The 21,200-nt window shown below is 51.6% G+C and overlaps 1 protein-coding gene across 2 annotated transcripts in view; it reads left to right on the top strand.

Moving 5' to 3' along the window:
- Window positions 1-19,801, top strand: part of CRTC1 (CREB regulated transcription coactivator 1) — a gene marked incomplete at both ends in the record, with an annotated part of 31,293 nt that extends 11,492 nt beyond the window's left edge. The window contains 14 exons of one of the 2 annotated variants that reach the window (XM_079546843.1): window positions 1,987-2,103; window positions 3,511-3,558; window positions 6,075-6,226; window positions 6,943-6,996; window positions 7,567-7,661; window positions 8,884-8,969; window positions 9,361-9,404; window positions 9,700-9,920; window positions 12,256-12,389; window positions 12,472-12,729; window positions 14,319-14,420; window positions 18,032-18,118; window positions 18,745-18,925; window positions 19,590-19,801. In XM_079546843.1, coding sequence (XP_079402969.1) covers window positions 1,987-2,103; window positions 3,511-3,558; window positions 6,075-6,226; window positions 6,943-6,996; window positions 7,567-7,661; window positions 8,884-8,969; window positions 9,361-9,404; window positions 9,700-9,920; window positions 12,256-12,389; window positions 12,472-12,729; window positions 14,319-14,420; window positions 18,032-18,118; window positions 18,745-18,925; window positions 19,590-19,801 — 1,791 coding nt within the window. The remainder of the gene's footprint in view (window positions 1-1,986; window positions 2,104-3,510; window positions 3,559-6,074; window positions 6,227-6,942; window positions 6,997-7,566; window positions 7,662-8,883; window positions 8,970-9,360; window positions 9,405-9,699; window positions 9,921-12,255; window positions 12,390-12,471; window positions 12,730-14,318; window positions 14,421-18,031; window positions 18,119-18,744; window positions 18,926-19,589) is intronic. The other variant, XM_079546844.1, reaches the window with a different exon arrangement.
- Window positions 19,802-21,200: the final 1,399 nt, after the last annotated feature.

The following is a 21,200-nucleotide window of genomic DNA, read 5'->3' as shown; positions in this document are numbered from 1 at the left end:
AGGGAAATGAGAGCTCTGGTCAGGGTCTGTCCGACGGGAGGCGTTCCTCTGGAGCAGCCATGCTAAGCAGAAACGAGGCGCTGTGACCAATGATGGCTTTTTCCTTTGCCCTCCAGCTGCCTCAGCCCAGAGCTGGTGCTGTTCTGCTGCCAGCAGCTCTTACCTTGGGCACGGAGCACAGGGATGGCAATGCTGCAGTGCAGCTCACTGAGTTCTTGTGGCTCGGGGGATGAATGCAGGTGGTGAGCACTGAAGAAGCAAACACAGAGCCTGCAGTGTTACGGGGTAGCAGTAAAGTTTTGGCACGGAGCTCCCAAAGTGTTTATTGAAGGGAGCTCTGGTGAATGGCACACCGAGCTGCATAACCAGGTCGATTTTGAGGTCTGCTGTAATTCTTCATCTCCCGTGTTTCCTCATTTCCATGTTTAAGTGTAATTGGAAGACAAATGGTGGTGACTGTTACGTTGTGCTGGGTACCTGCTGGGGACGTGAAGCAACCCCCCAGCCCAGCATGCCTTGTAGGAGGCTCCTTAGGAGAGACCAGCACCTGCTGAAGCACTTACTTCACGTTTGGCACCAATCCCAAGCGAGCCTTTTTGTAGCAACAAAACCATATGGACAGAGCAGGCAAAAAGCACAGCTCGTCCCAACGCCGCGCATCGCAGCTCTGTGCCAGAGGCTGGAACAGCATGGTGCTCCTCTGCTCTGCTGTGTGCCTGTGTTTTAATGGTGTGCCAGGGGATGGAAGCGCAGGGTGGGGGGGTGCAGGTGGTGCTTTGTGGCTGGGATCTCTGAGCTGTCTGATTCAGGTGTTCTGTTTGGACCCAGAAGTGCTGGCACACCATCAGGGTCCTTTGGCTCCTCCCTGAGCCGTACGTCGCCATCAGCTCTGCTCAGCCCCACTCCCACCACCGCTGCTGAGCACAGGGCTCTGCTTTGACCTCACTGCCAACACGAGCAGCGTGGCGCTGCCTCACCTTGCTGGAAACATCTCTGCTCCGCCTCAGAGGCAGAGTGGTGAAGCTGTAGTGCCGTTTCCTTTGCTTTAAGAAAGGGTAAAGAAACAAAGCACGCATATAAACATCCAGTTTGGGTGATGCCCTTTGTTTTCTAGTACTTTTCCAAACTTTGCTCTTCAAAATTCTGGCATTGAGAGGCAAAGGCTGTAAGACCTCTTTGAGTGGAACTAAACCAGATTTGTTGATGTACACACTACGGTGCCTTGGCAACCACGCTGCACCTAGTCCAAGAGCTGAACGTTCAGGCTTTAAACAATTCTTTGCTACCCATCAAGGAATGTTCTTGCATCTCAGAGTGCAGAAGCAGCCAGCTGACATCCAGTGAGGAACAACACAGCTGATAAAATCCGTGCTGCTCTGGGCTGGGAGGAGAGGCACCCTATGGAGGCACAGTGCTGAGCTGCAGCTCCTCGCCTTGGAAGGTGCATCCCGGGGGTGGGAGTGCTGTGTTCAGATGGCTGCAAGCTGAGCTGCATTGCTGTAAAACAGAGCTTCGGTGGCTTCATTTTTCTGTCTCTTTTTGTCTCGAAAACCTGTGTCACTGCCCTGTCCTGGGGCAGACAACAAGAACACTTACCTGGTGGTGGGAAGCAAGCATCTCCGTTACCTAGATTGCTACCGAGTGTGTTTGGTTAAAGCACACGCTGATCTGACTGCCTCACACGTCGGCTGTGCGTGTGCCCAGCTGGTTGGGTTTGGTGTTAGACTGATACAGGTCCTTTACTCCTGCTTTGCAGTGCAGCAGGTGACAGAAGGACCGTGTGCTTCCGTGTTCTTTGTGGGAAATGGAATGCGATTGCTGAGTGCACAGCAGTGCCTGGGCGCTGTCACAAAGGCTCTGTGTGGCGGAGGAGTGGTGTCCACACTGCTGCAGGTGGTGATCAGTGAGACAGGGAAGAATTGAATTAATTAAAACAGCTGAAAAGCAACGTGTTACCCTTACAATTTCCTCCTTGTTTTCTTTTAGTTACAGCTGCAGAAAACCCAATATTTGCAACTAGGACAGAGTCGTGGCCAGTACTACGGTGGGTCCCTGCCAAATGTGAATCAGATTGGAAACAGTGCCATGGATCTGCCCTTCCAGGTGAGTTTCATTGGGGTGCTTCTGGTCTATGTTATGAGCTTTGTCAGTAGCTGCTGGTTCAGAGCACAGCACTGTGGCCCCAACATGCAGCTCTGCTGTAAAAATTGTTGCTTTTTTTATTTTTTTTTGGATGGAGGATGGTTGTGTATGGGATGAGTGGATGGATCTGGTGATGTTTGTTCTGCTGTCCTTGGTTGTGTTGTGTTTGTGTCAAGAACAGGGAGGCACAATGCAGTTTCAGCAGCAGTCAGCGGTGACTTTTTCTGTTGTTGTGTAGTACCAAATTCACAGTGAGATCTGCAGAGGTGCAGCAGACTTGAAACAGAAGTAGAAGGGGATAATGGGAGGTGATGTGGCAAGGGTTGATAGAAGGAAGTGCTGAGGGATGCAGCCCAGGGCAGCGAGCATGTTGCATGGGAACAGCGTGTGGGATTTTAGGGGGAGGAAGAGGGAGAATGGGGCAAAACAGATTTCAGAACTGCCAGATCGCTCTGGGCTGGCAGTGAGCAGAGGGGTGTAGCAGCTGCTGCTGTGACACTGGGAGCAGGAGCTCAGGGTTTGTACAAAGTTCTGCTGTGTGTGTTAGAAGGTGTGCAGTGCATAGGATTAGACACTGGGACTTCTGGGACTCCTGATTTCTGTTTTGGTTGGCTTAGGGTGCTCAAGGTAACCAAAACGTGTGCATTAGTTCACCTTGTTTGAGCAGTAGCACTTTTTACCTTGCCAGGATGCGGTGAGAAATAAATGTTGTCGGTTGTGGTTTTCTGATGAAGGCTGGCTTAATGAGAAGTCATTGATGGTGACTGCTGACGGTGCTTTTCTGAAGTCCTTGTGGGCAGCTGAACTCAGGGATGTTCTTAAGAGCTTAAATCTCATACAAGAGGAGAGGCAAGCAGCCACTTCCATGTAGTGGCCTGCAGGGAGTGCAGCTCCTAAGGTGGCAAACCCTGCAGTCTGCGGTGTTGCTCACAGGCATCTGGCCTTAAGGCCCCCAGATTTGGTCAGCATCGTGCTGAGGAGGCTCAGGGTTGTAGGTTCCTTTCAGCAGAGTTTCAGCATTGTTGTCCTTGCTGGCTGTTGTGGGACAGCTGTTACATTGGGTCATTCCATTCTGAAGCTAGCAGAGTTCTCCTAAGGAAGCATTCGGGCGTTTGTGAGTGATGAGAGAGGAGGATGCAGAAACAGATTTAAACTCCAGGTTTTTAATGTGATTTTTGCATCAGTAAAATTGGGCACTGTTAGGCGAGCAGCATCGCGTTGTTTGATCACCGCTGAGTGCTTCCCAGACTTTTCAGTTTTAAGCTGAGGTGCCATGAAATTTGCAGGGATCCCTGTGCAGTGTGTGGGGCAGGGGCAGCTGCTGCACAGCACAGCGGTGTCTGAGCATCTTGGTTCTTTGCATTGCAGCACAACGGAGCTCTGGCAGAAACCTTTGGAGCAGTTCCCGTCTCTTTGGTAAACAAGTATTTAGGTTTGTGCAGATACGTATTTAGCACTGGTGTTCTGTTTGCCCAGGTAGATACGTATTTGAGCACATGTTACACTTTTCCTGGTATGCACAGTATTTATTTGATTCACCGACCCGGCTGGGAAGGAGTTCTGGTCTGTCACATAAATACGGGTGTTGCCATGCATCCCGGTTTGGAACATGCATAACAATTCCTGTTGCAGCCTCTCTGGACTCGCTGTGGTCTGTCATGTGATTCCTTATGATTTATGGGGGATTAATTTGGTGCAGACGGTGGTTCCTTGGCACTGTCTTGGCCTGATTTAAGCAATCTCTGAGCATGTGCACTCAGCCTGCATGTTGAACTCCATTGGGAAGGGCAGAATGATCCCCACGTGCTGCTTGTCGCCCAGGGCGGGTGGTGGGGGCTGCTCCTCGCTTCCCCCTCTTCCACCTCACTGCTTTTGGTTTCTTCAGTCGATGCCTCAGTAAATCTTAAAGGGACACTGTTGCTGTAGAGCTCTGAGCTTTATTCCTTCCTGTCTGTATTTGGGCTTTTTCCTCATGTTTTGCAGAGTTGTGGTTCTGATCTCAAACCGTGGAGTACATTTGAGGGAAGAGAAGCAGTTCCAGGTGTACCTTTCCCAAGGATCTATTTTTTGTCATCTTTCCCATTTTTCTCAAGCAAGTTAGGGATTGACTTGGGATTTTTGTGCCTGCAAAGCCAGAGAGCAGCATCGCCCCAAAGTTCCTCGCCAGGTGTGGCAGGGACACTCCTTGCTTCCTTGTGCCACGGCTACACTCAGATGAGATTTTTGTTGTACTTTTATGTGTGAGTGGTGTCATAAAACTTGAGGAAAAGCTGCCTTGCGTGCAGCTTTGTGTGCCAGTGCGTGCTGGCTTCCTTTGAAGGTGCAGGTGAGTCTGGCAGTGCAGTCCGTGTGCTGCAGGCCAACTTCTCTTTTGGTTCACTTTGCATTTGAGATCACTGGGCTGGGAAGTGCTTCTCCTGTTGGCCTTGCGCTGACCTGCAGGCTTCACAGCCTTCAGGGGTCAGTTCTGCATGGTGCCAGTTAGAACTGGAGCATTGCTTAGCACCTTCAGCAGATTGAAGCAATGACTTGAAATAGAGATGCTCTGCCTTGAGATTTCTGAGTATTGGTGCAAAGATGTCGTGCTCATTAAGGAGCTGCAGCAGAACACTGTGCTCTGCAGTCAGGAGTGTGTTACAGGGCACTGTGCTCTGCTGGTGCTGACTGACTGAGGGGATGTTCTGCTGCATCAGCGTTGGCCCTTGGGCAGGTTACAGCATGGACACTGCATCCATGGACACTGATACAGGCTGGGTATGTCCAGAGGGGAGCAAAGTGGTTGCTGCTGAAAAGAAAAGAGTTAAAAATAGTAGGACGGCGCTTGAAGGAGTTACTGCAAACAAAACGGTTCAAAACAAACACAAAACAAATTTCTTTTTAGATCTCAGCAACGTCAGCTGGACGCTTTGAAGTGAAATAAGACGAGTGTGGAAGGCAGGGGGCTGCATGGCTCAGCAGGCAGGGCAGCGAGTCTGTGCAGTACCTGCATGGAGGAGGAAGTTTTGGATTTCCAGGCAGGTGCTGTTGGACTCAGCAGAGCTGATGGCACTGGCAGGGAGGGCAGGGCTGTGCGGCCCCAGAGCTCCGTGTGTTGCTGGTGGGGTGGGAGCAGAGGTCGGTGCTGCCTTCCCCCCGCCCTGCACACACAGACTGCAAAGGGCTTTTGAAGTGAGAGCCCTCAGCTCAGCGTGGGAATTCATCTTCCCTGCCCTCCCTGGGGCATCTCAGTCCTGGGATGGGCTGCTGACAAGCAGGCACTCTGTGGGACGGAGGCGCTGATAAGATTGAGAGGGAATCCATCCAGCTCTGTTCACTGTGCAACCCGAATGAAATAAAAGCCTCTCCTGAGATGCTGAGCGCAGGAGCTTTTTCCAGACAGAGGAGGAAGGAAATTGCTTTTTTTTTTTTTTTTTTTTTTTTTTGTCTTTTTTTCCTTAATGTTGTCAGTGTCCCCTTAAAATCATCATGCCGAAAGGAGAGGTGAGAGGAAGGCTTGAGAGTGTTAGGATCTCTGCGCATCCTCCTCCTGCATCTTCTCCTGCCCGTGTTCTTCCAGTTCTGGATGTCAGCATGTTCCTTCTGGATGCATGCTGCATGCTGCACCCAGGAATGTACTCAGCAGCGGGCAGCTGCTGTCGCTGCCACTTCGGCTGTTGTAGAGATGCAAAGGTTGGAGAGCAGCACTGATGGATGCGAGGGCAGAGCCCACAGTCTGCCTCTGCTCACCTCTGATCTCTGGGAGATGGCCCTGGTAATTGCTTCCCACGGCTGTAGTGAAAGTGGAGAAAAAAATGTAGGTGCCTACATTTATCCATATCTTTCCTGGGTTTTATTGCTTAAAATGGTAGAACCTCTAGCACGACATAAGTAAACTCCGGGCAGATGGCTCGTGTGTGTATTTTTCTGCTTATGACCCCGCTCATCTCTCTCAGACTCCTTTTCAGTCATCCGGGCTGGACACGAGCAGAACAACTCGGCACCACGGTTTGGTGGATCGAGTTTATCGGGACCGGAACCGGCTGGGATCGCCGCACCGCCGCCCGCTGTCAGTGGACAAACACGGCAGGCAAATATCCTTTGCTTTGTGAGCCGGGTAGGGAGAGCCTCCCTTCCCACCGGGATCACCAGTTGGAGCTGTTGGAGTTCTCTTCTTCCTCCTCTCCTCACCTGTCAGCAGAGTTGCTCCCCGTCTCCGTGCAGTTGCTGCCACCTGCTTTCCTGAGCTGTGATCTGCTCTGCAAACTCCTGGGTGCCCTGCAGCCGTTCCTCGGCGCTCACGGAGCTGGAAGGGACTGAGCTCCTTTGATGGGAAAGACAAAGCGGTTCTTGTGAAGCCGAGTTTCCCTTCAAAACCGAGCAGATCCAAACCAGAATAATGCTCTGCAGCTCAGTGCGCCTTTTATGACCGGCTGATTCACCCGTTTAACATCTGCTCGGCGCTGTTTCTTATTGCTGGTCGTGAAGATGAATTGGCTTTTTATTGCTCACTGGCTTCAAATTTGCCATGGTCACACTGGTTCGATGGGGCCAGGGGGGGTAAGCAGGACGGGAGGGCTGCTGCTTTCTCGTTAGGTGCTCAGAAGGGGGAAAGGGCGACGATTGTCCCATTGCTTAAATATTCCAACGAGCAAAATAATATTTCTGTTTCCAGCGTTCTTAAAGTCCGTATGTCCCCCATAGGGGTCTGCTTGGCATGTCTCCTGTGAGCTTAGTGCTTCGGCAGGGGAACTGGAGTTCCTCCTTAGGAGTGGATTTCATACCCAGGCGTTCTTGCCCTTAACTGCCTCCTCACGTGGACAGCTGTCCGTACGGCACTGTGTATCTGTCACCTCCGTCCGACACGAGCTGGAGAAGGTTGGTACGCAGCAGAGCGCAGGGCTGTGGGGTTTGCAGGGCTCTGATGTGCAGCACGGCCTCACAGCCCTCCGCTGCCGCTGGCCGTGTGAGCTGCCATCACTGGTGGGATGTGGAACCTGATTTCTTTTTTCCTGTTGTTATTCATTGAGATGAGCAGCCTTTAAGATTGAGGTGTGAGGTGCTGTGATCTTTCTAAAGGTGTTGAAGGAAGGCTTTCCTTCAAAGTTTGGCGTAACCAGAGGATGTGTAAGAAGCTTTCAGCCTGAGCCGAGTTATTTGATCGTGCTCCACCTCAACAAAGCTTATCAAATTATTTTCTAGCTGTGGCAAACGGCTTTTCCTGTATCCCTCTCAATCCCGTTATTGAAACAATTACTTCTCAACCTCGAACTAATTATTTCTGTAAATTGATTGCTTCACAAAGAAATGATGTCTGGTATTTACCGAAAATAGATTTGTTTTTGAACGCAGAGCAAAGGCAGATTTCCCTGCGTTTATCTGAGATGGAGCTTTATTCACTTAGAGGAACTGATGATCAATTTTTCCTTTTTTCTGCCTTCCCCTCAGGACAAATTCAGACTCTGCCTTGCACCAGAGCACGATGACTCCAGCGCAACAGGAATCTTTTTCAGGAGGGTCGCAGGACATGCAGCAGAAAAGAGGTCAGTAGGATATGGGTCCTGATTTGTCAGTGTTACACTGATGACTTCAGAGGAGTTTCTCACAGTTGACTTCATGAAATACTACTATGAGAAATGAAATTCTGGAAATTGATCATGCATTGAAATATTAAAGGCTGCTGAACTTTTTTTTCTGGCACAGTAATCTGATGTGAAGAGCTGCAAATCCATCATAAAAGCCTGGAGGGTTTGAGTGTAATCACGTGCAGTTGCTCAGCAGGATGCATTGGCTGCTCTACAGAGCAGAGCTCACTGACTGTCAGAAGCAGCACCAGATCACCTGGGCTGTTGTCCTGGAGCCCTCCTTCCTTGGGGTGGCAGGCAGTGTTTCCCTCTTACGTAAGCATGGTGCCATGGGGGGAATGAAGGAACTCTGTCACAGAGTGGCAAGGTTTCGAGTCTGTGAGCGTGCTGTGAGAGGCACTGCTTACCAGTGGCTCCCTGATGGTACCTCTGCAACCAAGGAGCAGCACAGCCCTCAGGCACTCACCATTTTGGTGCCCTCTGCTGGCCTTTGCTTCTGCTGTCAGTGCACGAAATCCGTTAATGCTCCTAGATCAGCTGAGAGAAATAGACTCCTTAAACAGCAGAGGTGGGTGATGCACAAAGCTCAGATGTGTGTGCGCTGTACTGCAGCTCCTCCAGAGATGCTTCTGGAGCCGTAAAACATGGAATAGAAATCATCTCGGATGGTATTGCATAAATTTGGGTTTAAACATGGAATTCTCCTCGTCATCAGTTTGAAGGGCTGCTGTTACATCTCTCTTAGTGGACTTTCTTTTGCTGTGTTTTGCCACCTTGCTGTTTCCTTTGATCAAATGTGCTTGGAACGTGGGGAAGGACCAGCTTCGTAGTGCTCCTCTATCCCAGGGATGTGATTTGGGTTTTGCCCTTCAGGGCTTGTCCTCTTGGCCACCCATTAGATGTAACAGATGTCTGTCACTTGTGTAAGATGCAAGAGGGAGGGAAGAACCAGCTCTCAGGACACCTTTTTCCATTTACTTGCAAGGGGGTGAACTTGGAGGCAAACACTTTAAAGCGCTGCTGAGCGTCTGTGTGCCTCGTGTCTGCTGTGACTTGTAGTGCTGAGCAGCGCTCTGCTTCTGCTGAGTGAAAGTAGCTCGTGGGGTTCTGTGGAGCAGTGATGCTGCTGAGCTGAAAACTGATTTCTGAGTAGCTGCCCTTTGTTCCCCCTTTGCTTTAGTTTTGCTGCTGACTGTCCCTGGAATGGAGGAAGCCACCTCTGAGGCAGACAAAGCCCTCTCTAAGCAAGGATGGGACACTAAAAAGGTAGGAATCTCCTATTTCAAAGTACAGAGCTTTCATTTCCTAAACGTATTTAGGTAAACTAATGCTCTAAATATTGCCAATCAAGGCAAACTGCTTGCAGAGATTAGAATTACGTTCTATGTTTAGCAGCAAATCACAACACATTAGATCAGAAAGGCTCTTTGTATGCATTTTGATTATATTAGGAGAAACTCTTACTGAAATCTGAGCCTTGCTGGGCCGGTAAAGCAAAAAGATGGCAGGTCTTTTCTGAGACCTTCACAGAACTGGTGTGTAGGAGAACAGCTCTTCTATAGAAATGAATGAAATAAGATTTTCTGAGTAAACTGTGTCATAAGCATTAATTCCTAGCAATATCTTTGCCTATAAAAATGTCTTCCTTCTATTTTAGACTGGGTCATCAAGACCTAAATCATGTGAAGTTCCAGGAATCAAGTAAGTTTTGAGCAATTTGTTTTAGAGAGCACTGAGATCTTTAGGAAAGAATGTTGTACCTTGAACGTTTGAGTTTTCTGCGACAGCCTCTGACTGTTTAAATGTGGAACAGATGTAAAATAAGCCAAAGCTACTGCTGGTGTCCCCTTGGCTGCCATGTCTCATCTTGTAGTTTCGGTAGACCAGTTAATGTTTCTGTGTGTGCATCTCCCTTTTTGCAACTGATTTTGTACAGATCTGCCCAGGCTGAAATTTCGACTGAGCGGTGGCTTTTTTTCCTCTCTCCCCTTTTTAGCATCTTTCCATCAGCTGACCAGGACAACACTACAACCCTGATTCCTGCTACGCATAACACGGGCGGCTCCCTGCCGGACCTGACAAACATCCATTTCCCTTCCCCCCTCCCCACGCCGTTAGATCCCGAGGAATCCACCTTCCCTGCCCTGAGCAGCTCCAACAGCACTGGGAACCTTGCTGCCAACCTGACTCACCTGGGCATCAGCACTGCCACTCAGGGTAAGGCCTGGCTCTGCGCTGCTGCGGCTCTCGTGCCCCCCACCTCTGCCTCGTGGCCTGAAGCTGCACTGCTGGGTGGTTCTGCACTGCTGGTGGACTGGTACAGGACAAACAGCAGCATTCAGGGCGCCCCCCTCTTGTAATTAATTGTGCTTAATCCCCACACCGTTTGCATTATGGAAATGCCTAAAGTAGACCTTTGGTTTTCATTCCTTGAGGATGTTATTTTTTTCCAGTGTGAGGATTCTTTTGAAGAGAGAACGTTTCCTCACTTCCCCTGAAGCAAATTTTATCTTCTGAGCAATCACAGCAGCACAGAGCCTGACAAGGTGTGCTGGTTTTTGTGCATTTGATTGCCTGATTCTTGAAAGTGTCCCAGCTAGTCAGGGTACAACAGGGGAGGGCTGTGTGGAGCAGCACCGCATCCATCCCAGCACCTCCCAGCAGTTCAGCACAGTGGGGCTGAGCGGTGTTTGCTGGGGCTTTTGGGCTTTGGCAGTTCTGAAGTTTGATTTTTAAGAAGTAGCAGATAATTTCAGGAGTTGTTAACTGAAGCAAACGGCCTGAAGTGCTGGTTGCTGTTTGTTTCGTCGTTTCACTGGGTTCTGCCTGAGAATAGCTGTGCATTGTGTTACCTGCTGTATTGCTGGTGCTGGCTGCAGTCACTTGACTCCTAGAACAGGAAAAAAGTGCTTTGTCCAAAAATAGCAGATGTGTATTTCCTGTGTTAGGCAGGATTTACTTCCCTGCTTATAAACCTGCTTTTATACTGGAGAAAGGAAAGAATTCTAATCGGGTTAATGTGGTGCTGTGGCTCAGCTGTTAGGTTTAAGCACAAATGAGGAGCACAGTGCTGTTAGTGAGCTTTCTGCTCTCCAAACAGGCTGCACAGCACTCCGGAGATGAGCTGTCGCTCACGCAGAGCTCAGCAAGTGTGCATTAAGGCAGGCAGTGTGCATGGAGGGGACAAACTTCTTCTGAGGAGCGAGGCCAGATGGGGCTGCTGAGGTTTTTGTTTGGTTTGGTTTTTTTTCTTTTCCTTTTTCACTACCCGCAATTAGCAAAGTAAATGGGGTAAAACCAAACGGGTTGGTATGGAATTGCTTTGAAAACATTTCCTGATCTACGGAAGATACTGCGGATTAGCAGGGTGCACTCACTGGTGGTTCTTCTGCTTCTCATTGGACCCCGTCCCGTAGTTTAAACAACGATGTACTCACTGTGGAGCTTTTTAAAACCCATTTTCTCAAACCTTCCTCTCCTTATCTTGTAGATCTTTAGCTGAACACGTAAATGCTTTTGGGAGCTGTGTGCTGTGCAGACAGGCCTGTGGCAGCCCCAGGAAAAGGTGGGGAGGAGCACCTGTCGTGTTGTGAGGAGCTGCCAGCAGCTCAGGCTGCACATTTGTGCGTTTGTCAGTTGCTCACACGGCCCGTGAGGCAGTGCTGATTTCTGCAAACATCGCGCGGGAAGCCAGGCAGCCTTGGGAGCGCGCTGAGAGCCGGTTTGCCTGCTGGCTCCTTGGCAGCCTGGGCTTCCTGGCTTTCTGGCAGCCTGCCTGGAAGCCTTGAGCAGCTGCCAAGTGCCGAGGAGCTCTCAGGTTTTTGTGAATTCCTCCTTTCTGGCAGCTCTGAAAGAAAAGCTCACTAGCTAGATTGTCCTGGAATTGCTTTACAGGGTGCCTCGGTTCCTCTTGGGTGAGGCTGAAAATAGAGAGGTTTCAAAACTTGCAGGTTTTGTCTGGGATTGGAGTAAAACTGCACTATTGGAGTTGTGTGCCCATAGCCCCTGTAAGGTTCTGTAGAGCATGAGGGATATTTCCTGCCTCCCTGTGTGCTGGTGTGCCATTAAAAATGGTGTACATCCTGTGTAACCAGTTTGTCTTCTGCACTTTCCATTAAATAGGCGTTTGGGTTTCTTTATATCACAAGTGCCCTCTGATTGGTCTCACTGCATATCTGTTATCTTCTTCCTGAAGCTGGAGCTCCTACAAACGGAGCAGAAGGTGCTGCTCCTGAGTTCCCTGTGAGAATGGCTCTGAGTGTTTCTGCAGAGCACTGAGGCAGAGCAGTGCTCCGGAGCTGCTCTGCCCATTGCACTTTCAAGTTGCTGTCTGCCCAGTCCTGACTGACTGTGACCAGCTGAGGTCTGGGATAAACCTGGGGGTCTTCCTCTCTTCCCGATGCTCTTTAGCCTGACAGAATTCATTGCACACCAGCCAGCTTTGTGTTGAGGTGCTGTCGATCTGCGCCATGCGTTTCACAGCAGAGGGAGCCTCTGTCCCTGTGTGCCGTTGCCCCGCTGCCCTCTGAGCTGCTTTGTCCCTTCCTGGCAGGGATGACACCTCCAGCTCCGTCCCAGCAGCACCGGCAGCCCAACGTCAGCCCACTGTCGCTGAGCGCGGACTCGAGGCGGCCGCAGTCGCAGCAGATGTCTCCTACACTTTCCCCTCTGTCACCCATCACTCAGGTAGGAGTGCCTGGAGACGGAGCGTCCGACAATTAGAGGGAGTTCCCAGGCAGCCCGGGTGACTCTGATTCTTCTTTTGAAGGCCGTGGCGATGGATGCGTTGTCTCTGGAGCAGCAGCTTCCCCCGTACCCGTTTTTTACCCAGACGACTTCCCAGCAGCAGCAGCAGCCCCAGGTGGTGAGCAGCCTGCCTCAGAACACTCCGTTAATGCAGACTTCTGGTTTACAGCGAGGAACTCAGCTGCCCCCGCTCTCCGTCACAGTACCTTCCACCATCCCGCAGTCTCCTCCGGGCAGCCAGAGCCAGAGCCAGCCGTCCATGGGAATAGACATCAACTCGGTAAGCTGGGGCAGGGCTGGAAATGTGGCACTTCTGTCCCGAAAACGTGGTGCCGTGCAGTCTGAATGCACTGAGAGTGCTTCGATTTAATGTACCTTCAGGTGCTTTGTAGACAGCAGTTGGCTTTAGAGCGTGTGCTCAGTGGCTGTAGTTTCCTAACGTGGTGTTCCCTGCAGCTCTGTTTGGTGAGACCAGCTCGAACTGTGGATATCAGTGCTTGTAGTGCTTCACTGGAACAGGCTGCCCAAGGAGGCTGTGGATCCCCATCCCTGCAGGCATTCAGGGCCAGGCTGGATGTGGCTCTGGGCAGCCTGGGCTGCTGGTTGGCGACCTGCACACAGCAGGGGTTGGAACTGGGTGAGCGCTGTGCTCCTTTTCAACCCAGGCCATCCTATGATTCTACAGCACATCCTGCGAGGATAGGCTGTCAGGCTGTTAAATGAGTGCACAGGCAAAGCACGATGGACACATGGGGCTTTGGTACAGAAGCTGCTAACCTGCACTCCTAAAAACTGGGGACAGCTGTGCTCTGGCCACTGCCCTGCTCTGCCAGGTCTGGTTGTGTGACCCTCCTGGCAGCCACTGGGTAACAGGAGGAGCTCAGTCTGTGATGGCGGAGCACAGGTTGTGGGTTGCTTTGTGGAGGAAATGTTGACAGTCTGTGCTGGTAAATGCTTCTTGGAAGGAGCTGCTTTCATGCCAGGGTTAAAGGGAAAGGACAAAGCAGTGGTGGGAAGGATTCCAATGCACTCAAACTGTCCCAGTGTTCTAATGCCCACATGGCTACCAGGACAGGTGATTCTGATTTCCATTCTCTGCTTTCTGTGTTGCTTTCCTCATCCTTAACTTCTTTATCACCTTAACTTGTAGGGTGCTGTGCAAAGAGCTGTTCTTGCTGTCTGTGTTCTATTCAGGTGCTTCGGAGAGCTGTAATTTGTTCAGGTTGGGGATTCTCTGTGACAAAAAACCAAAAAGGCAAAGCTCTGCAAAGACTTTGTCAGGAAGATTGAGAACAGTGTCAGTGTCACTGATGTGAGCCCACAGAATGCAGTGGGAATTCTCAGACGACGTGTGTTGCATGTCCTGGGCTCAGAGCAGCTTCGAGGAGGATTTCAGTCCTTGTGGTTAGACATGTGCTTCCATCTTGGTGACACAGCCAGGCCATTTCAGACAGGGCAGAGTAATGTGAGACGGACTCTGAGTGTGTTGTAAACACGAGGTGAGAATGTGCGTGTATGGCGAACGCAATAGAGAATAAATGAAGTTATGCTGAGATTTTGAGACTGCTTTTCCCCAGATTGCTATCTGCCAGACTTCTCAAAATTGAGTTTAACTGGAAACTGAACAAAGAAAAAGTATTTGAAGAGTTGGGCTGCCCTGCAGCAGCACCGTGCGCAGGGTCTGTGCCGCGCTCACCCCTTCGCTCTCCCTCCTGTGGCATTACTCACAGCAATCTTGCCTCCGTGTAGAGCTGACAAGTGCTGAAGAGGACGGTTTCTCCCAGCTTCCTCAAGCTGCGTTCACCAAAAGTTGCTAATTTTCCAGCCTTCCATCAAGCCCATGGTCTCTAATTCTGTGTTGTTCTGTAGGCTTCACTCCAGCAGTACCGCAGTAATGCTGGCTCCCCAGCCAACCAGTCTCCCACCTCTCCTGTCTCCAATCAAGGCTTCTCTCCTGGCAGCTCCCCTCAAGTAAGGGACTCTGTGCTTCCACAGGCCTTGCTTCTTGTGTCTGTTTTAGTTGAGTCTCTCCATTACTGACCCATAGTTGTCTCACTGTGAGTGTGTGTGCCTCATGCATTACTGATGTCTCATCTCGTGTGCGGTTTCATTCCGTTCCAGAGTTTTTCTATAGCTGGTGAATTGCCTTTTCATTGACCCAAGCTGCTTACTGGGGCACCGCAACGCTCAGTTACTGCTTTGGGGCAGACAGCAGCTGCAGGAAGATCCCCCCATGAGCAGTGTTGTGTAGGAGCTGCAGGTGAGGGTGGCAGGGAGAGGGGGTGCTTGTGAGTAGATCCGTGGGGCTGCTCCGTTCCCAAATCCCACCTGTAGGAACAAGGCGAGCAGAATTCTTACAGAGCATCACAACAGGGGCAGAAAATCCATTTTCTGCTTCAGGATTTAACACTTCAGGCTGTAAGGAGGATCCTGTCTAATTAAGTGCTGCCCCTTCTGGTTCTGAAGCAGAAGCTGCCCTTCTCCTTGCCTTCAGCCACAGGAGGGTCAGTGGTCAGCTCGGCACAGAGCAGGGTGTCAGGGCTGTCTGCATTTTCCCTAACCCTTGCTTAATTGCTTCTTAACTTTTTTTTTTTTTCTAGCAGTTCTGTTGCACCTCAAAGGAAGCAAGTGAGCTTGACTTTGCTGGCTGGCACGAGGAGCAGAGCTGCAGGCAGCCTTGCTGCGTGTTCCCAGCTCTGGAGGGCACTTGTGCAGCCCAGGAAGTTTTGATTACGTGATTTTTCTTTCCCCTTTGACTTCTCAGTGGCTCTTGGTTTTGTCCACAGGCTCGTAGCCCTTGGGGGAAGCCTGTTGTCACTGAGGGAAGAGAAAACAGCTCAGGAACAAAGCAAACAACTGCAGGTAGTGATTATGGGGGCAGCTCCCAGGTAGTAGGATCTGCAGAGCAGTAGCAGCAGGTTGGTTCCAGCAGCAGAACTGCCCCCTGTCTGCCTCTGGCTAACGAGCGTGCAGTCAAGGAGGTGCAGCCAGGACAGCACTCGCTCCTTTTTCTCCCATTACTTCCAGGTTAACTCATCCTGCAGCTTCCCACTGCAGTGTTAGTGCCATGCCACGTACGGTTCATTCACCAGAAGTTGCTTTTCATCTTTCCACATCTCTTGATCGATTTGCTCTCGTGTTTTAGCTGTCTGCTTGTTACCTGGAGGTCTTCCTGTTCCAACACAAATTGAAAAGCTCTGCTTGTAGTTCTCAGCTTTGTGTGTGCATGGCTTTTCACTGGCAGTGGCTTGTGCTTTCCTCCTCTAACACCTGGCGTACAATTCCAATTAGATAGAAATCTGCTTTATTTTTTAGTGGAATGGCTGAATGCTGCATACATGGTATGTATTTTTAGGCTAATAATTTAAGCCAGGGGTTTGTGGTTTTGTTTTCTTTTTCTCCTTGCAGTCACCACATCATTAACCCAAGAAGATGAACTGTTGACAAAACAGACCTCATCTAGCGTTTCTGTAGGACATGGTGTTAGCAAGATGTTCTTCGCAGAGTTGTCAGTAAATTATCCCGGGGCTCCGCAGTGTTGACGTAATGACATTTCCAGTTGATTTCCTTTGGGAGTTGCAGTGCTTACAAATGCAACAAGTGGCGTGCTTCAGGGCTGAGAAGCAGCGTGGGCCTGTGAGTTTGGTTAGCAGGCCTGGATGTAGGCTGGCACAAGCGGGTTTGTTCCCTGTTGGTTGCTCTTGGTGTTTCCCAGTGCTTTGGGGATGGGAGCAGCGCTTAGCAGGATGCGAAGGTCTGAGGTTGTGCCCTGCTTAAAGCTCTGCACCAAAGAGATGTGAGAGGTGGCAGGAAAATACCCAGACCTCCGTCCTCCTTGGAGCGCTCGGATCAGTGCTGGAAGCACAGCTGTTACCCAGAGCAGCTCTGGTTCACACTGAGCAGCGGTGTCCTCACTGCAGTTCTCCGTCAGAACAGACAGAAATCTCCGTCAGGCTTCACAGAGCCCTGCAGCGCTGGGGATGGGGCCTGTCCTGCTGTGCTGCAGGGTTACGGATGGTCAGCTGGATGGGGCTGAGTTGGAGTAGCCCAGAAGTGCTGATCCGAGGATAGCTGGGCAGCAGGCAACTTATCAGTGTGGTAATGAAGCAGAGCATGTTTAATTATCAAGTGCAGCTTCTGCAGGAGGGCTTTGCTTTCTGCCACCGGGCGCCCTGTGCCTGTTACTCTGCAGTTGGATTCCACCCTGCTGCTGCAGTGGGACACCTGGGAGGACAGGAGGACGCTCCCAGGAGCAGCAGTTTCCCATTTTCACCTCTTTCTGAGGAGGGCATTGAGTCACAAAGATCCCATTGTAGTTCTGCGGTCGTAGCTGTGACAGATCATAAGTGAATGCAGTGAGTTGGGACTTTATTTCTGTCCGTATTCAGGGCTCAGGCTGTGTAGGAAGAGTGGCTCCATTTGGTTCGAGCCTTTCCTCCGGAGAAATCCTGCTGTGATCTCCTGCCACAGCAATCTGGCAGCTCTCGCTCCTTCCCTGAGGCCACACTCTCGTGGGACAGCCAAGGGTTCTGCCTGAAGGCAGGATGGCTTTTGTTAGCTTTGAAAGGAATATTATAGTGCTGCTTTCCTGCTTTTCTCCTCTCGTGAGGAGTTTTGTACCAAACTTACCCTCCTTGCGTGCAGCCTGCAGGTAAGCTGAGATGTGCTGCGGGTGGAGGAGGACGCAGCGTGAGATGCGAGATGTTCTGTGTGCTGTTGGGGACACGTCCCACATCCCAGCACCCTGAGCTGTGCTCAGCGCTTCTCCCTGTGCTGCTGCAGCTGAATTGCCTCTCCGGTGCTGTAGCTTAGCGTCACATGCTGCCAGTGCTCATAGGGAGAAGATTCGGAGCCTAGATACATAGCTAAAGCATCTGGAAAACGCCACGTGAAATATTCTGTTGTCTTTTCCCCCCCAGGGCTTAAGCAGAGTCTCCACACAGATCAGTTTTATGGAGCCCCGTCCCCACGTGGGCTGGTGGTGGTTGTGGATCAGGAGTCGTGGCTTCGTGGCAGCTCCGGGGCAGTGCTGAGCAGCGTTGGAGCGCTGACCCGCAGCTCTGGTCGCTCCATCTTGCCGGAGGGACCGGCAGAGTCAGCAGGGGGTGCAGCTCTGCCCGGCTGCTTGCACAGAGCTGCCGGTCGTGCTTCGCCGCGGCTCTTCTGATCTGCAGCTGCAGCACAGAGTGCAGCTGGGCTGCAGCAGGGAGCTGCAGGGCTGCAGGGCTGCGCCGTGCCGGAGATCGGCGCGGTGCTGCGGGGCTGGGCCTGCGCGGGGCTGGCCGCCATTGCACGCAGGCTGTCCTTCACACGCAGTCGCGGTGATCCGTGTTCCTCGTGCGGCCCGACGCGCTCGTCTGCATTCGTCCCTCAGCAGCTTCGTGTCGTGTGTCCTCCAGGCAGTTTGTTGGGTCCCTGGTCGTGTCTTTGTGCCCTCGCAGGGCTGCGTGGCGCAGCTGGCTCTGCAGGGAGCGCTGAGCGGCGCCCAGCGGGAGGCGCCGGCCGTGGGCTCGGGCCGCTCGCACGCCGTGGGTTCCTCTGTCTGAGACCTTTGCACCATAAAGACTCTGTTTTGTTTTCAGCATTCTTCCATTCTGGGGAGTGTATTTGGTGACTCCTATTATGATCAGCAGATGACAGCTAGGCAGGCTAATGCCCTATCCCATCAGGTGAGCAAATTCATCTCCGACTTTCAGCTGTCTCGGCCGCTTTCAGCTTAAAATAAATATAATTCAGCTACTGGTTACTCTGTGTAAGATCACGCTCTGTCCTTTTAATTTTACTTTCTTATTTTCCCTTTGCAACACGTAGGGATCTCTTGTCTTCCCCCCATCCCAACTTCTCCGTCCCCATTCCTCCCTCTGAGCCAACATAGCAGATGTTTCTAAATGTGTTCTGCCGAGTTGATTGGATTAGGAATAATGACAAGGCTCTGGCAGCAGGTAAAATGCCTTCCAGGTCAAATGCCTCTGAGGCGGTGCTGGGTGGGCAGAGGCCCCAGGCGGTAGCATGAATTGGTTTTGTTTCTTCTTCCTTCCTGCTTTGTTTTAAAGCTACCGCTTACAGTCACGAAAGCGCCGCCTTTATTTTGGCATTTCCCCACGTTCCCAATTTGGCAGTGAAGTGTTCTGGAGACTTAAGTGAAGCTGCACCAATATTTTGACCAACAAACCTAAAGATGAATTTGTTTGCCTGCCTTTCTTCACACCCCTTCCCATCCTTGAGCTCTGTAAGTTATTTCTGCTGCCTTTCCCGATGGTTGGAAGTAACAATTCCTTTGTGCCTTGGTCTTCAGCTCGAACAGTTTAACATGATAGAAAACGCCATTAGTTCCAACAGCCTGTACAGCCCCTGCTCCACGCTTAACTACTCCCAGGCAGCAATGATGGGCCTCACCGGCAGCCACGGCAGCCTGCAGGACTCGCCGCAGCTCAGCTACTCCAGCCACGGGAACATCCCCAACATCATCCTGACAGGTGAGCAAACCCCGCGCTTCGCAGAGCCCGGCTGCGCGGTGCTGCCTTGGCTGGGGAGAGCTGGGCAGGAGCTGGGTGTCGCTGCTCTTTGGGGCTCGGTCTCAGCTCGTGTCGGCGCTGAGTTCCCGGCTGTGGGGCTCCTGCTCCGTCCCTGCCATCGGCGCAGCGCCCCGCTGCTGGCTCACGCATCCACGAGAGCTGAGCTCCTTCCTCTGCCCGAACTTGCCGGCAGGGATTATTTCAGTGTTCCATACGGTGGAGAATCTGGTCACAGTTGGACATTTGGAAGCAGTTTCTGTATAGGTCACTGAAAAAGCTGGAGTTGAATCCATCCTTCAGCCGGGGGCTCATACTGATGAGAATAATGCAAACTGAGCTAATTGTTCCTAAAGCAGAGGAGAGCGGAGCCCCGAGCGTTGTCCCTTTGTAGCCTCAAATGCACTTAGATGAGTTTTGCTTTGTGTTGTGTCATCGAGGTGCTCTGACAGATCTGTAGTTCATCCGGCTGGAAATGAGGACAGATTTGTGTGAGCTCCAGCTCAGTAAATGATTCGGGAATTACAGCAGGCTGGCTCTGTATTTTTTTTTTTTGCTGTGTCTTAACGTCGTGCCTGGAGGATACGTGAGGCCAACGCCGCTGCCTTTCTGTCCCTCTTCCCCGCAGTGACAGGAGAATCTCCTCCCAGCTTATCGAAAGAACTGACCAGCTCTTTGGCAGGAGTGGGCGACGTCAGCTTCGACGCCGATTCCCAGTTTCCTTTGGATGAACTCAAAATTGACCCTTTAACCCTGGATGGACTGCACATGCTCAACGACCCAGACATGGTCCTCACCGACCCCGCCACAGAGGACACGTTCCGGATGGACCGGCTGTGACGTGGGGCGCCGGGAGCTCGGCAGCGGGGGTCGTTCCTGGATCAGCCGGAGCAGAGGCCGTGGGTCAGTCGTGGCAGAGCCGGGGTTGCCGAGAGCCGGAGCTCCGTCCTGCGCACCGTGTACAATGAGTAAAGCTTGTTGTTCTGAGCTTGCAGCGCTGCAGACCCCTGCTCCCTGTCGCGCCGTATTTCGCCCCTTGTCCACTCATCGCCATTAACGAGCAAGGAGTTTCCTCAGCCTTCTCTCCAGAGCCCCCCCTCCCCCACCAAAGCTCCGGCGTTGTCAGTTTACCTTTGCACTAGAAGGGGGCTCCGGGCAGGCGAGGGGGGTCCGCAGCCAAGGGAAAATTGATTCTCTCTACCGAACCAAATCGTGGCTGTGGTCGGAGCGGGGGGAGGCACCCGGCGGCGCCCCCTCCTCCCCCACGCGTCGGGAAGCAAAGCTCTGGGGGGGCAGGGAGCTCCCGCGCTGTGGCTCTGCTTTGTGCCAGCTGCTTCGTAGGGCGAGCGCTTCTTCCTTGGTCGATGTTTGTCTGCAGGCTCCTCGCGTCCTTCTGCCTCCCTGCCCTGAGCAAACTGCGCGTGGAGGAGCCGCCCCGCGGCCTCGGCAGCCGGCGACTGTAAACACTATTTTCAAAGCTTTTTTTCTTAAAAAAAAAAATTAAAAAAGAGATATATATATGTAATATATATATTTATATATATGTATACATATATATGGCATTTCTGAGCACACAAGAAAGTACTATAATTCATTACTTGATGAGCACGGAGGGAGGATCGGGGCGTTTTGAAGCAGCTGGAGGCAGGCAGGAGGGCAGGCGCAGAGCAGAGGTCTGGCTTTGCTCAGTGAGGGGCTCCTGGGCAGCAGAGGGGCGTTTCTCCAGCAGTGCCCGGCTGAAATCACCACAACTGGGTTTTATTTTTTATTCTTATCCATTACTTATTCTGTTACCGTTATTTATGATTTTTTTTTTTTTTTTTTTTTAATTTAAGTATTTGGATATTAGCAAAGTAGCTGAACTACATACCGCCAACTGAAGCACTCTATGTAATACTTGTACATCTTTTTGTGTTTTTATTCCAGAAATATATTATATATATTATATATATATAGGTATTTTTAACTAACTGGAATTCTAAACGGACCTTGAGCAGCAGGGAGCTGAGGGTGAGGGTTCCCTCCGCCGTGCTGGAGCAGAGCAGTCGGGGTGCAGGGGCTCCTTTCAGCGTGGGGTGAATCTGCTCAGCCCCCCACGGCCGGGCAGCGCGGCGCCCAGCAGCGCCTTGGGCTCCTGGTGACCACAGCAGGTGATTCCTGTTGGTCCCCGTTGCTGCGGTGCGGCTGGGCGCTGCATTACAGCGTCCTTTGCTGCCCGCTGGCCGTGCTGCTGTGCAGC

The sequence above is a fragment of the Tetrao urogallus genome (assembly GCF_951394365.1).
Source record: "Tetrao urogallus genome assembly, chromosome: 25".
Lineage (NCBI taxonomy): Eukaryota > Metazoa > Chordata > Aves > Galliformes > Phasianidae > Tetrao > Tetrao urogallus.
Note: the sequence above shows the minus strand (reverse complement) of the source record. Positions and strands in the feature narration are given on the sequence as shown.